The following is a 15,634-nucleotide window of genomic DNA, read 5'->3' as shown; positions in this document are numbered from 1 at the left end:
AATCAGACATTGGAGACCCGTTGCCTGCACCCAAAGGCGAAAGAAAGAATTGGAAAGGAAAGGGAAAAGTAGGGAAGCCGGACATGGATATGGAGTCCGTTCCAGATGTTGATCAAATACCTACGCCGAGTTCTAACAGTGTGTGAAATGTAGATAACAGGACACCAGCACTGTAAGAATAGAAACAGCCGTGATAGCGTGGGGGAGATTATCTGCCCTGGAAGTAAGGAGACTACCGCCGCTTACTTGCAGCAACCCATGACTCGATGAAACATCCGCTTCAATGGAATAATGCAGTAAGATTTCACCGTTGGCAAGGGTCGACAAGCCGCAGGAGAGGAATGCTCCTATTGGTAGCAGTAGTGCAACCCAAGAAACCCGTGTCGTCGAACAGCTGGAGGGGTATGTGTGAATCCCATGGTAGTAGTGGGACAAGCACCAGGCTGACTGGGAACCAAGGGATAAAGAACGTGCGTAGGACCTCGTCGGGACCCTTGCAGAAGGAGATCAACATTCCACACCACGGCCTCGTATTCATTCCATTTATTCTATAAGCTATGCGCCTAACCTTGGAGCAGCAGTAATTGCATCTTGTATGTCTCTGGACCGCTCGCCTCGTCAAGACGTTTTGTATCGATATACAACCCATCTATGTAGGAATCTCTATAAGTATGTAAGCATAATATAGTTGATATTGCAGCGTACACCGTCCTTGGGTAAGGCAGATGTCGTACACAGTCGACGATCTAATTCAATCATATCTTGGCCCACTGTCACAGCGACACGCGCAGCAGCCCATCGAGCCCTTCTTCCCAGCTTTCCATTAACTCGCCGCAGAACATCTCCAGCGCAGCCATATCAAATGTTTTATCCAATTCTGCCCGAAGTTGCGTACCATCCTCACCATCGCCAGAGCCACCCACCACCAAGTCAATCAAAGATCCGAGAACACCCGGCTCAGAGATAGCCGATTTTAGCGCACGAGCGTTTGCCCGAATACTTTCATGGACTTGACGGGTGGAATCAGCTAATCTTTGTATACGATCCTTGGGGAGTTTCACAGCCTTGGAGGTTTTCTTTGATGCGATGGATGTTATGAGTGAGAGCGCCTTGAGCGACTCAATGATCAGGTATAAGTTGTGGAAGAACCTCCAGGTTGGGATAGATGATTCATGCTGCCGCAAGGAAACTGCAGTTTCTGATACAAGGGGGGAGATCTTTGGACCGTTCAAGTCAAGATCTTCTGACTTGGAACTCAGCCACTCTTCCACCTGGGTTAAGTAGCTGTCGACCTCTTCAGAGGCGACAGACTTCGAGCCATTCAAGAATGAGACCACCTTGAGAAGAGTCAGATTGATCTTGACGCTTTCAATCTCTGATGGGGTCATCTCAGAAGATGCTTCCGACCCTACGATATCTTCGAGACTGGGCAGATTAAGTTCAACAGACACTGGCTTCTGAACAGCCATATTCTTGAGGGTACTAAACAACTGGTCTGTTACCCTCGCAGACGTCACCCATCGTTCCTGTTTCCTATTAGCCTTGCCCTGAGGTCTCACCGCTGATTAGGGACAAACGTACCCGAGGAAGCGGTCCCAAGCGCATCCGTTCCTCGAAAGTTGGCTGGTTGGTGGGTTCACAGTTCATGAATGCATCAAATACCCGCTGGTCTGCCAAGGGGGATGGGTCCCTTGCTGTAGAGTGATTGTGAGCGGATAGTCCATTGTATGAAGTATTGTTACACCTACCAACTTCGTCATATCGACCCATCGGATCACCGCCGACGAGTCTCTGCATCCGTCTGACGTCTAATGCCCACATCCTGCGACAGACACTATACTTTAGACGCCTCTGAAGCTCTATGGTGCCTTCTATGTTTACGTAACTGCCCAAGTCCAGTCCATTCGACCGGTGCCTGACTGTCGTGACCTCAGCCGTTCGATAGAAATTCAGGGCCTGAACAAATGCAGACTGTGGGTCGAAGTCTTTGTATTCTGCACCCTCAATTGGGGGCGCCGAGTGTGGGTGGATCGTTGCTAGGCGGGTGAAGAGGTTGTGAGCAACCGTTTCGAACTGCATTTGTTTGACAGAGAGCTTGCTAAAGGCCTTGAGAGCGAGCGATCCAGCCCCGAGACGCAAGTAGATGCGCACAAGGAGTAGCAACGCTTGGTAATTATGAGGAGAATCAGACAAGAGACGCTCCAGGATAGCAGCGGCGCGGATGAGGACGGTGTCTGGGATTTGATCATGGTTACCAGAGATCCATGCTCCGCTGAAGCGTATCAAGCTCATAGCAGCTAGCAAACACAGATCATCACTAGGCTGACTTTCGATTGTGGATGGGGCTGAGCTCCGTTCTGGACGATCTGTCTCACGATAGACTTGGAGACAACGCGAGATGAAGTTCTCGACTTGTGATTTAGAGACATTCGTCTCGTTAGTTGACAATACGAAGCAGTATTCAAGTTTAAGGGCATTGATCGTCGTAACACCCTTGAAAGGGTCGTTTTTCACCTTCACGAGTATGTCAGCTTGGAAACGAAGGGCATGGACATTGTCTGGAACGTACATTCTCCTCTTGACCTTTGGAAGCATACTCCACAAACTTTGACACAGCTTCATTGTCCAGTGCTGCCAAGTAAAGCTGCAGGTCGCTAAAGCAGTAAAGCTTGTTTTGGTTACTATCAAAATATTCTTGGCAAGTAGAGACTAGATCCTCCGTCCTCGAAGTGCCAGCGAGAACACCCGAATGAATCAAGTCTAGGCGAGCTAGCTGTGCATTACGAGATTTGGGCACGGCATCAAGGAAATCGCCAATGAACTTCAGGGTCCCGGTAGTGGTTCTTCGAAGATAGTCAGTAAGTGCATTTCAAGTGCTGCCTTTTCCTCATTCTTCTTCTAGTGATGGAGTAACTTACTCTTGGGTATTGGTGTTGCGGGTTGAAATGACAAGTAGTTTCCAAACTGCCCAGTCGTCACGCTCTTGGAGAGCCTTTCTCTCAACTTCGTTACTAGGGATTGCAAGTAGCTCTTTCGCGTAGGATAAGCCTTGCACCCACATCTCCGCCTTTTCCAAGCTGGACAGCTTCACCCCAACGAAGGACCAGTCATTCTGGATGACTCGCGAGCTTAGTCCAAGATTCTCGCTATCAAGAATTTTTACAATCTCATCATGACGTCCCTGAGACTCGAAGATCTTAATAAGTAGCAATAGCTCCTCTGGGCCTTGTATGGCTCTAGGAGGGCTCAGCAACTCTTTCTGTTGTAGATGTTAGTTTCACAACAACCAGTTGCAAAGACCAGGATCAGGATCACATAGGGCATACTGGATCGGAAGGAACACTGTCAGCAGCTTTAGAAACCATGCGATAAGCCAGAGTTCCAAAAAGTTTACGGTCAGTTTCTGAACTGGCTTGATCGGTAGCGACGAGATGACTGAGGAAAATTGCCCAGAGATAGTATTTCCGCGTTTTGGGAAAATTATTCTGGAGAGTCATAGCAGCCTGTCATCCAATCTCGAGGAATTAGATTCGATTTATGCGACACCCAGACTCAACAGGTTACAGACCTTTTGCGCTGACTTCCAGTCGTCACCTTCAAATGCATACGTAAACCATCTCATTTGTAGATCTAAATCCTGTGGTTTCGCCTTTGAAGCTCTTTCCCATAGAGTCCTCGTAGTTTCCGCCTGGTCGCCCATTCGTTTCAGAGTCTGATAGAGAATGTCGAGAGTATCGAGGTCGGTAGCTGGTGGCTCGGCCTTGCACAAATCGAGGGTTTCCGCTATACCACGTTGGCGGTGGGTTTCGTCCGCATGACGATATAATATATGAGCTTTCCATGCCTACGCGGAGCGTACGCAATCAAATTAGCAACATGTTATTATGTGGACATTATGTGCGATTGTAACCCCAAGGACATGCGCAACAACATGGGTACTAGTATTAAGACGAAAAGGTCCAGAATATATCATTATAAATGGTCTCATATGGTGCTAACCTTCAAAAACTTTGTATCTTCTCCCTTCTTCATGCGCTTGTCAATCAACTGCAGGGCCTGTTTCAGATTTTGCCCGTCAATGGCATCTTGGATCTGTTTGTTTCGCCGGTAGAACACGGCGTCATTAGTGGACATGGCGAGCGAGAGAAGATCAGATCTGACTCTAGATCAATCCTGACAGTGGTTGGACGTGGATTCCTATTTGTAGTAATAGATTAGTGTTCGTATGCTGCGCAACCAAGCACAGCACACGATGTGCGGGGAAGATAGGACGGCGGGATAATGAGGGGAAGGAATTCTTAGGAGTTGAAAATAGTTTGGCCCCAGGTTCGGGCGTGGTGGGCGTGAACTGGAAGGCGGTGATCAATGCATATTATAGGGCGCTTATTTTCCACAATTTCAAGCGCTGCATTTCAAGTGCTGCCTTTATCATATCGACTTATCAAATAAAAAAAAAAGTGCATAAAGAATCAATAATGAAAAATAAATTAATGATTAAACAAAACCTGGACAACAGCCTGGGTTTGTCCTCAACGTACATCAAGGGTTTAGAAGGCTATATACACCAAATCTTAAGATGATAACGTAAGGATCTAACATGTGGTAAACATCTTACAAGAAGCGATCGCTTAGGGATTTCTATGGTACATATATAGAGCGGAAAGACCCGTCTTCTCAGAATCAGTAGCTTAGAACATAATTATAGTATACAGACTCAAGGACGTCTAAGCAGAACCTTGCCGCGACAACCAGAACTATCATTCCCCCTCTGCCAAAAAGAAGCAAGGCGAAACAAGAAGAGATGAACATCCATGATAATAAGGTAAGCTGCATCAATTGGAGAAGAAGCTTATGTGCCAACAAATGGTATGTTTCCACTTGAAATGCTCGATTGCCCAGTTTCTTACCAGTGTCTTTCAGCAGGACAGCCCGGCTCCGAGATGTGCAGTGCGATGCTGATGTAGACCAGAAAGAAATCCTATTAGGTACCGGGGATTTTGATGGCCTGGCACTATATCTCCAGTGAGACTACCCAGAAAGCTTTTTCTGTGTCAACTGTGATATCATTAGCAAAGTAGGACTAAAATAGAGTTCTACTGAGGACTAGGTCATGCCATCGGGGGTAGGATATAGATAGGGAATATCAACACAAATTAGCTTGAGAGATATATAGATACATACCCATTGTTTTTTGCAGTCACGGTAAGCCCTGCCACGTATTTGAGTCAGCTACAGGTTCTGGTAGTGAATGGTCCAGACTACTAGCTCGCCGATGGGAGGCCCTCTTCTAGGTCCATAGCATCGTACGATATCGACATAGAAGGGTTAAATACTCACTGAAAGTAATCGTGACACATTTCCCTGTCGAAATTGTTCCGCTTCATACATTTCAAACTCCGATCAGCGAAATCTTGGCATGGATCATAGTACTCGCTTGCACTCTTGCTGGAATATGGAGTATGTCATCAGTAAATCTATGGGAAATAGTATAAAATAAGGAGGGGAGAACAGAAGAGTCCAAATGAATCAAAAAGAGAAAGTTGAGCGCCAAAAATCAAGCCTCAGGTACTATGACATGTGGACCCTGATTCAAGAGACTACGAGTGGCTTGGCTTTAAGGGGGTTTGAAACAGGATCACTCTTAGAAGCGATGATAATGATGCAAAGATTTTGACATAAGGAACATCCGTAAGAAGCACTTCTAAGTGTACTTCTGGCGTTGATAATGTAGAAGATGGCTGGACGACCTACTTAGTGAATCTCCGTTCCGTGTTTGACCAAGAATTAGGATGGTCTTGTCCGGATGAATCTGATTGTTGGTCTGATGTGGACGCCATGATTGCGAGGACAAAAGGAGTCAATTGTATGTGATTGATACAGGCGACAGCGTTAGCCAGTATGGGTGATAAAGTGGTGCGGTTCTTACTCGGAGTACTATTTACTGTAGGTTTGTTCCTGGAGAAGTTTGGATCCACAATTCAAGGTCTTGGCAGAGGCATCTCTTTAGTCATGCTGTTCCATCGCAGTAATTCCGAGTTCTACTTTTTTTACTTGTACAAAGATACCGAGAATATTGAAATTGTGAAACCGGAATAACCATACTGATTATAATTGATTTTCTCACTCGTGATATGGTGCTTACCATGAACAATATTATGCGACTCTTGCACCCTGAAAGTTTTAATCTCTGATTCGCATGCCACCGGATGAGCTGTCGATTGAAGAACTTTGTACGGAGTAATCAAGACTCAAATAGCTAACTAGTGAACTAACCTAGTACCTACTACGTAGTAGCGGAGTAGGCTGCAAGTGGTCAGGTGGAGGTGGAGGCTAACGATGGATAAAATGGGAAGACATTATTACGGCTGAAGCGCCGAGCTTGCATGATATCACACTATTACGCGCATCTAACATTCTTAGCGCTAATATGATCTCACGTTGTCTGTGACAAAGCAATCTCCCACAAAACTGGAGAGCGGAGGAAGTGCAGTAGCCTGAAAATAAAAACGAAAGGAATAAAGAAAGTGATATTGGAATGGTAATCACGGTTGATGTTGTCGCGGTGGGTTTGTGCCAGCGGTTATTGTGGGGGATGAGGAAGTCCCATCATGTTCCCATCGACAACGGAGTACGGAGTACAAGGGGCCTAAATAGCCTGTTTATTTCCTTTAGTATTTTTTTTGTTTCCTCCGCTCCCTCCCCCCTAGCATTTCATTCAAAGTGCCGTAGGTATGCTAGTAGTATTCAATACATTCGAACTGTAGTCTACAGAGTTTCAACTTTCACCCTCGGAGTAGCGAGAAGCTAGCGGAACAAAAGAGAAAACGAATTAATTATTCGATTGTCTTCGACACTCCATTGCGCTCTAATGACGGTATGAGGGGGAGTGGTGACAACAATCTTATGTTGTAATCTTCTGGTGACTGTATAAGCGCGTACCACGTAGCTAGAGATAACGGGATGGAGGATGTTGGAGGGTTTGTTGGCTGAGAGAAGGGAAGTGAAGGAAGATATGATTGATCGGCTTCCATTTACTAGTGAGGGACTAGAGTAAACTTTAGTCCATTCCGGTGGGGAATTCGATCGGACTTTAAACCCAGCGTCTCGACTGTTTGTTCGGTTTGCGCAAAAGCTTCCGAAAAGAAAAGAAAAAAAAGGCAACGCATGCACTCCTGCAGTCCAATCGTGATGACTTCTTGTTTTCCTTCTTCGTTTCGCTTTACTTTCACCCCCAGCTTACTGTGAATAAACACTTAAACGACTTCAGAAGCGCCGTTCATACATCCGTCTCTTATCACCTACCTCATCCTATCACTCACAGCTCCGAAGTAAACTCGAACTCCGCTCCCCCCCGTCATGCCGGCTACACCCTTCCCCATTTAAAGAACGAGCCCATATATCTCGCCACTACCTGTCGTGACACATCTCTTTCTCCCAATATACCGGCAAGTTTTTCCTCACGAGAAATTCGCGGGACGATTTCAAGAAATCTTTTTGGTTGCCTCCCCTTATCGGGGTCCGTTCCGACAGTTTTGCGCAAATGTCCGAGTCAACTCTCGTCGGAACCGCGTCCGGAAAGGGTTCCAACAACACAAATGCGACGCTTGGAGATGATGTCTCAGGGGTGAGCCGTAATAGTACATCTTCTGAAGGAAATGTCACTAATTTGCCTCTCATTCAGCTTTCCGAAACATTACAGGGACATGTCGATGATATCCGCGCGCTCTTACAATGTGGCATTTGCATAAGGCCACTGTACGAACCCTTCACCCTTGCCTGTGGACACACATTCTGCTATAGTGTTTGTGGCCCTGATATGTATGATCCTCGTCTTGGAGTGCTAACCCTCCGAGCTTTAGTGTTTAACGTCATGGTTTGCTGGTGGGAGATCCAACAAAACATGCCCCGACTGCCGAGCTCCGGTTAAAACACCACCTGCCCCTGCATACCTGGTAGGCACCTTGAAAGCCCATAAAACCCTCATTTAATGTATCTAGTAACTAACACGTATAGGTCCGTGCGGTCGTCCAACTATTCACGAGTCGTGCAGAGCTTTTAGAAAAGGGAGAGACGACGACCGAGCATACGCGCCATCAACGTGAGGAAGCTGAAAAGTTGGAAAACGATAAGAAGAACACGCATCCCAAAGAAGGCGGATTATTCCGTGGCACATTCAACAAAAAACCTCCCGTCGCACAGCCGATCGTTGACCTGGAGGACAATGTCGTTCGCTGCCCGCGCTGTTCATGGGAGTTGGAAGAAGACTCAAATTGCGCACAGTGTGGATACCGACACGATGAATGGGATATTCCAGATACATCAGATGCATCAGATTCAACCGATTCAGGTTCAACCGTTTCAATTATAACCGATTCAGAGGAGAATTCTGAGATGACGGACTACATGGATGACGAACTCGAGGATGGATTCGGCGAATTAGACGATTTCGATTGGAATGGTTTTCAGAATGGGGTTCCTATTCAGGGGATGGTTGACGATCTTCCCCGTCATTTATACAGCATAATTCGCCATTATCATCATCATCATCCTCCCCCACCTCACTCACACCACCCTGTCTTTGCACGCAATAGCCACTACGATGAAACGTCTTCAACTGCTCATGACACTGAAGAATCGATTGACGACTACTCGGATGACACAGATATGGACTCGTTTATTGACGACGATGAACATATCGACCAGGATCAGGATTCAGACTCGGACAGATCTACGGTGGTCGGAGGCCCTGAAACTCGCCACTCGTCGGACCAATATGAAGTCCAGCTGAGCTCGGAGATGACCATGGCTCTGGCCGACGACTGTACCGATGATGGCTTGAGTAGTTTAGACGAGATCCCAGATAGCGAAGAGGATGATGAGGATGATGAGGATGAAGATGATGAGCCTATCCGACCTCCCGTAACCGGGAATCGGCGCCGTCTATTCCTAGCCTCTAATGGGGCTTCAAATCCGCCTGTTCTCTCGCGTCGAGCTCCGCGAGCTCCGAACGTGGATCCCTACGCGATGCGCCGGCAGGCATCACGTAGTCAAAGTACAAACACGGCAGGAACTTCCGCCTCGAATGCAATAACTCTGGACGATGATTCTGACGAAGGCCCAGTTCGACCGTTCCGAAGGAATTGTCGGCATGCCGCTCGTTAACACTTGTTGCCCTTAAATTAGATACGATTTGACGATAATCCCAAATGAATTTTAAGGTAGATCTTATAGGACTCGTTATCTATAGCTTTTCTTTTAAGGGCAGATAGGGGCAGGGTAGAGAAAGGAACAGGCTGCATTAGTGCGGCCACATAAGGGCGTGTGTTTTAGAGCTCGACATCCATGTATTGGACTTTACTAGCTCAAGGATAACTCTGGTCCAGATGTTCGATCACGCCCGACTAAGCCTAGCTGTTATAATTACACCTGAAGGGTTTGAAACATTAAGTCCCAAAAGGTACATGAAACTGGTACTGGCAAGGAGAAGGCTCTTCGCTCATCATCCACTATTTGACTACCAAGAAGAAACAATAAGACCCCACCCATTCTATACCCCAGCTACTTTCTGCGCGATTCCTTTCTGGCTACCTTGTGCATTGGTTTATGGTTCTCCTTTTCGTCATTTCCTTGTTTTATCTTAGCGGGCTTCTCCCCATGCTAACTTTAGCATGCACGTATCAACATCACTAGTTTGGGCTCCAGGAATTGCTGCGTCATGGGACAAACGTGATGAGAATCTCTATCAAAACAACTCCACGTATGCTTCTCAGGGATTATATCAGTAGGTTTACGCCAATTGTAGCTGATATTTATGCTAAAACTATTATACTGGTCATCTTCGAGTATCAGTGTTTTGGGGTCTTAATGTATGCTTTACGGAGTACTTCTCTTAGGGCACGCTCTTAACGCAAACGGTGGCTAACTTTAGAAGCATAACCCATTCAAAATTATTGCAGTACGCCTATGTACAAGGCCCAACGCCCTTCAGCCCAAGGGACAGCTTCCAATGCAGAGAACTTTTTTCTTCCTCTAAAAGATATGTAAAGACCACCGCCCCGGGAATAAAATACAAGGTAGAGAAAAATGTGGATACATACGCCATGTCACAATAACCTCGTCCCATTTCATGAATACGCCTCACTTCGATTGAGGGTTACCGTTTATGAAAGGGACTTCGAATACCACAGCGCCATTGCGGCCATCGGGTGTAGATCCCTCGTGGTAATTGTTCGCGAAGCCTTTCCAGCGGCCAAAGCGATGCTCCTTGCCCACTGCTGCGACAATGCAGAGACCTCGGGGCTCTGGTTCGGTGGGCTTCGATTTGGGCTTGGATTGGCCGGGCTTGTTGGTCTCCGCACGGCGCTCGAAAACAGCAATACCGTTGATGACGCCCTTGACGAGTGGTTCGGCCTCTTCTTTGATCTCATCCATTTTTTGCTTTGGTCCGTCGACGGCCATCTGGTCTGTGTCGACTGGGTTGTCGAAGGCTAGGGACTGTTTCAGTTGCTGAGATGGGGTATCCGGTTCTAGTGAGGCTCCGCCAATGGGCCCCAGTGGGATGATCGTTTTCTTGTCTTCCGAAATTTTCCATGCGCGAACCCATCCATCCCAGCTGCCGCTAAGCACGATGTCGGTGCCTGGGAGTGTAGCCAGCGCAGTGATCCAGCGAGGATTGCGCCGCATGTGACGGGCATTCGACGCGGCTATCTTCGGATCGACTTCGGAAGACAGCTCATCGAGCGGAGGAAGAGGGTCCAGACCGTGGGCGAGAGTTATTGTGTGAAGCGGTTTCTTTTTATGGACGGACCACAGGGAGATCGCGCCAGAGTCTGAGCCGGTAACGAAGTGATTCGGAGGCAAAGGTGCCACACAGTCAAGGTTGTTTTCTTGGTAGGAGTGCTTGGAAGATCCTCCACGGAAGATTAGCTGAGACTCATCTACGACCTTCCACAATCTGGCGGTGCGATCGCGGGCTCCAACACTGACACACTGATCGATTGTCATCGCAGCGAGAGAAGAGATATGGTCTTGGTGGCCAAACAATGTCTCAACATATGCATGGCCTGCGGTGCTCAAGGACCATGTTTTGATAGTCCGATCGAAAGAACCAGAAAATAGTTGTTCTCCGGAGCTCATGGTAGAGATATGACGAGCAAAGGCAAGCCCACTGACTGAATCGCGGTGCTGTGTAAACGTTTTCAAGGGGGTCAGTGTCTCTGCATCCCAGATTATCAATTTCCGATCCTCTCCACCAGTGGCAACAAACTTTCCAGATGGCGATACAGCCACAGACAAGATATTTTTAGTGTGGCCATGCTCCTCATCACTTTCGGCAATCTTTTGCAAGCCCCGCGTAAACCTCACCTGCTTAGGCTTCTTCCGTTGTGGTCTCGGAGGGCGTTTTGATGAGCTGTTTTGTCCACTTGCTGAAGAATCTGTGGTTGCGTGACTGGGGGTGGCAAGCTCCCATTTGATTAACGTTTTATCTTTCGACACCGTATAAACATATGGTGCATGAACGGCAATGGAGGTCGTCGACTGAGTATCTGCCCGAAAGAATGAATGCGAGGCTGCGGAGAAAGACAGGTCTGAAGCTATCTGACGATATGTGCGTCCTTTGAACTCGTCCTGCGCTAGGAATCAGCTGTTGGCTGATCTCACGGGTAGTGAAAACTGAGGGCACATACCACATCCTCCTTTAATCTCTCAGCAATTAAATCTCGATCAATCTCTGCTGCGTCGAAACCATATTCATCTACTTCGTCCCGAACATTATCCAAATATCTTTCAGCAAGCTTTAATCTCCGGTCTGCGGCCGTCTCTCCGTCGTCGGATTCCGAATCACTCTCTTCCCCTGAAACTCCAGATACAATGCTCTCGACATCATCCTCATCCAAGTCACTACCCGAGATTGAGTGCTCCCGTCCCTTAGTCCTTCTACTGCCCTTGGCGCCCGAATCTCCATCTGCATCAACACCTCGTTTCTTCGACGCGGGGGCTCCGGCGCGGTCTTCCCTCTTGCGCTTCCGCTGGGAAGCAGGTAGTGTGAAAAAGGACGACATAACCCAATATAATCAGCTGGAATTCCGCGCAACAGGACCTCCGACGCTACGCACAATCGATTGGGGCGGGTGGAAGCGATAGAGCTGTTCGGAATTCTTTTTGATGCGCAACTTACTTTCACTTTTTTTCTGCCGGTGGCCCGTGCAGGTGGAAAGCGCAACAACGTAACGCCTAATTGCTGACTCAGCCGGGCAGCTCTCCGCCTCAGGCTCGCAAGCACAGCTCCAGGCAATCAAGCTCCGCGCGGCGTGTACTGCTTGATTGATCCATCATCTTGATTCTCTCACCTTCCTTCCATCTCATTTTCTTCTCGCACTTTCCCTTACCTCTATATCTTCTTGACATACACTTAAAGCTTGAGAATGTATGCGAACCCCTGTATGTTGATGAGAATCCTCTCCGCTGATTGAAGCTTCTAGGGAGGTTCTACTGGGTATCACCGGCAAGGACTTTGTCCTGGTGGCAGCGTCCAAAGCCGCCATGAGGGGCCCAACTATTCTTAAGACTGAAGATGATAAGACACGGCAGCTCAACAAACACAGTCTGATGGCTTTCTCAGGAGAGGCAGGAGATACCGGTGCGTGAGATTACATATGTGAAGATGGAGGGGTGTAAGCCTGGCGCAGCTAATTTGCTCCCGATACAGTACAATTTGCGGAGTACATTCAGGCGAACATTCAACTATATACGATGCGGAATGATACCGAACTCGGACCGAACGCCGTTGCCAACTTTGTCCGAGGAGAACTGGCGCGCAGTCTGCGATCTCGGAGCCCATACACAGTCAACCTGTTGCTCGCTGGTGTCGATGGAATCACCCAGAAGCCTCATTTGTACTGGATAGACTACCTGGCTTCTTTGGCACCAGTACCATATGCCGCCCATGGTTATGCCCAGTAAGTTTTGACGATCAACTCTTTACTGCCAGTTCGGCCGCTGTGGAGGAGCACGGAACTAAGACACTCTAGATACTACTGTCTCTCAACACTCGATAAACACCACCACCCTGATATCTCCCTCGAAGAAGGCTTAAAGCTTCTAGAGATGTGCACAGACGAGCTAAAGCGTAGATTGCCGATTGACTACAAGGGAGTACGTTGCTAAAGGAGATTCCTATTTAATTGGTACAGTATTGGCTAACTGGCTTTCTCCAGGTTTTGGTAAAGGTCGTGACCAAAGATGGCGTGAGAGAAGTAGACTTTGATAATGACAAGATCGTCAAGTGTGCTTAATGCGGTGTTGTATATCATACCATGTTTGTCTTTTGTTTTCGGTTTACGGGACTTGGTTTTCAGACGATCGGTTGCATGGCAGGGTATTTTCATGACTTTGACCAAAATGTAGTCTTGCCCACAAATCTATTCTAGGTAGAGAATAAGAGAAATGACCCTTTGAACGTTTGCTTCTTCGGTCGTATTGTCACAATGCTCCACACGGATTTACTCACTGTATCATGTATGACGCTGTATGTAGCGGGTGTTTGTTGTGTTTGCACTCCGCGGCCCCATCGCGTCTTCCAGCTTTCAATCCCGCGGAGCCAGAATCTTCGTCTCTAATTCACCTTTACACAGAGTCATGATGTCCAAGAGGCAAGCTGAGTTGTCATTCGAGGAAGATACTGTCGCCGGTTCTCCCGCCATTAAAAAGGCCCGTGTGGAGGACGACTTCGAGGAAGGTGACCCGCGCCATGGAGCCCTTCCGTTACGACGGGCGAGCGGGCAAGAGAGAGAAGAGGACGAACGCAAAGGGTATGATATCCTAGCTGCTGCGGACCAGGAGGGTGAAGAGCTGGAAGAAGCTGCGGTAGATAATGGCGCTGAGTCCGATTTTGATGATGCCGACGACGACAGGCCTGTAATTGCGGCTCCCAAGCGCCAAAGTGCGCCTATGGAGGGCTATAGCGATCTTTATCTTGATACGATTAATCGCGAAATTCTTGACTTCGATTTCGAAAAACTGTGCTCGGTTACCCTTTCGAATATCAATGTATATGCGTGTCTCGTCTGCGGTAAATACTTTCAAGGCAGGGGCCCGAAGTCGCATGCCTACTTCCATGCGCTTGAAGTCGGCCATCATGTTTTCATAAATATGGGAACAAAGAAGGTGTATGTCCTTCCAGAGGGCTATGAAGTGAAAAATAAGAGCTTGGATGATATCAAGTACGTGGTGGACCCGCACTATAGCAAGGAAGAGGTCTCCAAGCTAGACAAAGAGGTACATGATGCGTTCGACCTCGCAGGAAATCGTTATAGACCAGGTATGCTCCTAACCATAGATTACTTTCCGTTAGAGTATTATTAACCCATTACATAGGTTTCGTTGGTATGAACAATATCAAAGCCAACGACTACTTGAATGTGGTCGTACAACTTTTGGCGCATGTTTTTCCAATTCGCAACTACTTTCTGCTACATGAGTTCCCGACACCTGGCACACCTCAATTAGCTCTACGCTTCAGCACACTAGTGCGAAAGCTATGGAATCCAAAGGCTTTTCGATCCCATGTGTCGCCACACGAGTTGCTACAGGAGATTGCCCTTCGTTCATCAAAGCGCTTCACACTGACCCAACAGTCTGACCCAGTGGAATTTTTGTCATGGTTCCTAAACAACTTGCATCTTTCACTCGGGGGCTCTAAGAAACCTTCCAGGACACCGACCAGTGTGGTTCAGGCCGCATTCCAAGGCCACCTGAGGATTGAAAGCCAAGCAATCACCGCTCACTCAGATACCCAAAACGCTCGTCTAGTCTTTACGGAATCGGGCGACATTAAAAGCCAGACCACCCCATTTCTCATCCTCACGTTAGATTTACCTCCTACTCCTCTCTTCCAATCCGCCAATCGGGAATCCATCATTCCCCATGTTCCTCTGACAACACTACTAAACAAGTACAACGGCATCACTGCTTCAGAGAAACTGGCTCATCGAGTCCGCCACCGCCTTCTTCACCCCCTTCCACCTTACCTATTATTCCATATCAAACGATTCAGCAAGAACAGATTCGTATCTGAACGTAATCCGACAATTGTCACCTTTCCGTCACCCCGCTCCCTGGACATGTCGCCCTACGTCGAACCGAATCCAGACATTTGGCCTCCGGGTGAACCGATCCTCTACGACCTCGTGGCCAACATTATCTTAGACCCGACTGTAGCTGTTCCTGGTGCCACCGATGAGGCAGCCGCAGATAAGGGTGTTAACGCAGCATCTGGAGCATCATCATCAACTGGCGCCGGTGCGGGCAGCGAGAAGGTTTCCTGGATGGTCCAGCTTCACGACAAGGCTACGTCTGCAGAGAATAGTCGACAACATAGCGAGCGCGCTGGTGAACAGCAAGGACCGGAGTGGCTTGAGGTCCAGGATCTGTTCGTCAAGAAGGCAGAAACCGAAACCCTATTCACCCGAGAGGGATATCTTATGGTTTGGGAGCGGCGAAAGGTCCCAGGCATGAACGGTCGTAAGGGGAAGAACCCAGCAAAATAGATGTTGGGACTTCATTATCCACATCGAATACATTCCAGCTCCACAGGTGGGTAGGTCCTGGTGTTAGTTCTTAATATGTGATGTGT

General features: G+C 47.9%; 4 protein-coding genes across 4 annotated transcripts; 2 read left to right on the top strand and 2 right to left on the bottom strand.

Moving 5' to 3' along the window:
• Positions 1–773: 773 nt before the first annotated feature.
• Positions 774–4,134, bottom strand: ABOM_003735 (MDM20/NAA25 family protein; the record flags this gene model as incomplete). Its single annotated transcript, XM_022530865.1, has 8 exons — positions 774–1,526; positions 1,582–1,694; positions 1,749–2,514; positions 2,570–2,843; positions 2,919–3,259; positions 3,327–3,503; positions 3,569–3,844; positions 4,000–4,134. The coding sequence occupies 8 exons, from the start codon at positions 4,132–4,134 to the stop codon at positions 774–776; spliced, it is 2,835 nt and encodes a 944-aa protein (XP_022390746.1).
• Positions 4,135–7,731: 3,597 nt separating this feature from the next.
• Positions 7,732–9,162, top strand: ABOM_003734 (uncharacterized protein; the record flags this gene model as incomplete). The annotated part of the gene is made up of 3 exons (XM_022530864.1): positions 7,732–7,755; positions 7,860–7,952; positions 8,014–9,162. The coding sequence occupies 3 exons, from the start codon at positions 7,732–7,734 to the stop codon at positions 9,160–9,162; spliced, it is 1,266 nt and encodes a 421-aa protein (XP_022390745.1).
• A 975-nt stretch (positions 9,163–10,137) lies between these two features.
• Positions 10,138–12,062, bottom strand: ABOM_003733 (ribosomal RNA-processing protein RRP9; the record flags this gene model as incomplete). The annotated part of the gene is made up of 2 exons (XM_022530863.1): positions 10,138–11,628; positions 11,688–12,062. The coding sequence occupies 2 exons, from the start codon at positions 12,060–12,062 to the stop codon at positions 10,138–10,140; spliced, it is 1,866 nt and encodes a 621-aa protein (XP_022390752.1).
• Positions 12,063–12,543: 481 nt separating this feature from the next.
• Positions 12,544–15,548, top strand: ABOM_003732 (snRNP assembly factor; the record flags this gene model as incomplete). The annotated part of the gene is made up of 7 exons (XM_022530862.1): positions 12,544–12,640; positions 12,710–12,959; positions 13,032–13,155; positions 13,218–13,247; positions 13,431–13,528; positions 13,635–14,320; positions 14,377–15,548. The coding sequence occupies 7 exons, from the start codon at positions 12,544–12,546 to the stop codon at positions 15,546–15,548; spliced, it is 2,457 nt and encodes an 818-aa protein (XP_022390751.1).
• Between the last annotated feature and the right edge of the window lie 86 nt (positions 15,549–15,634).

Source organism: Aspergillus bombycis (assembly GCF_001792695.1).
Source record: "Aspergillus bombycis strain NRRL26010 chromosome Unknown contig00026, whole genome shotgun sequence".
NCBI lineage: Eukaryota > Fungi > Ascomycota > Eurotiomycetes > Eurotiales > Aspergillaceae > Aspergillus > Aspergillus bombycis.
Note: the sequence above shows the minus strand (reverse complement) of the source record. Positions and strands in the feature narration are given on the sequence as shown.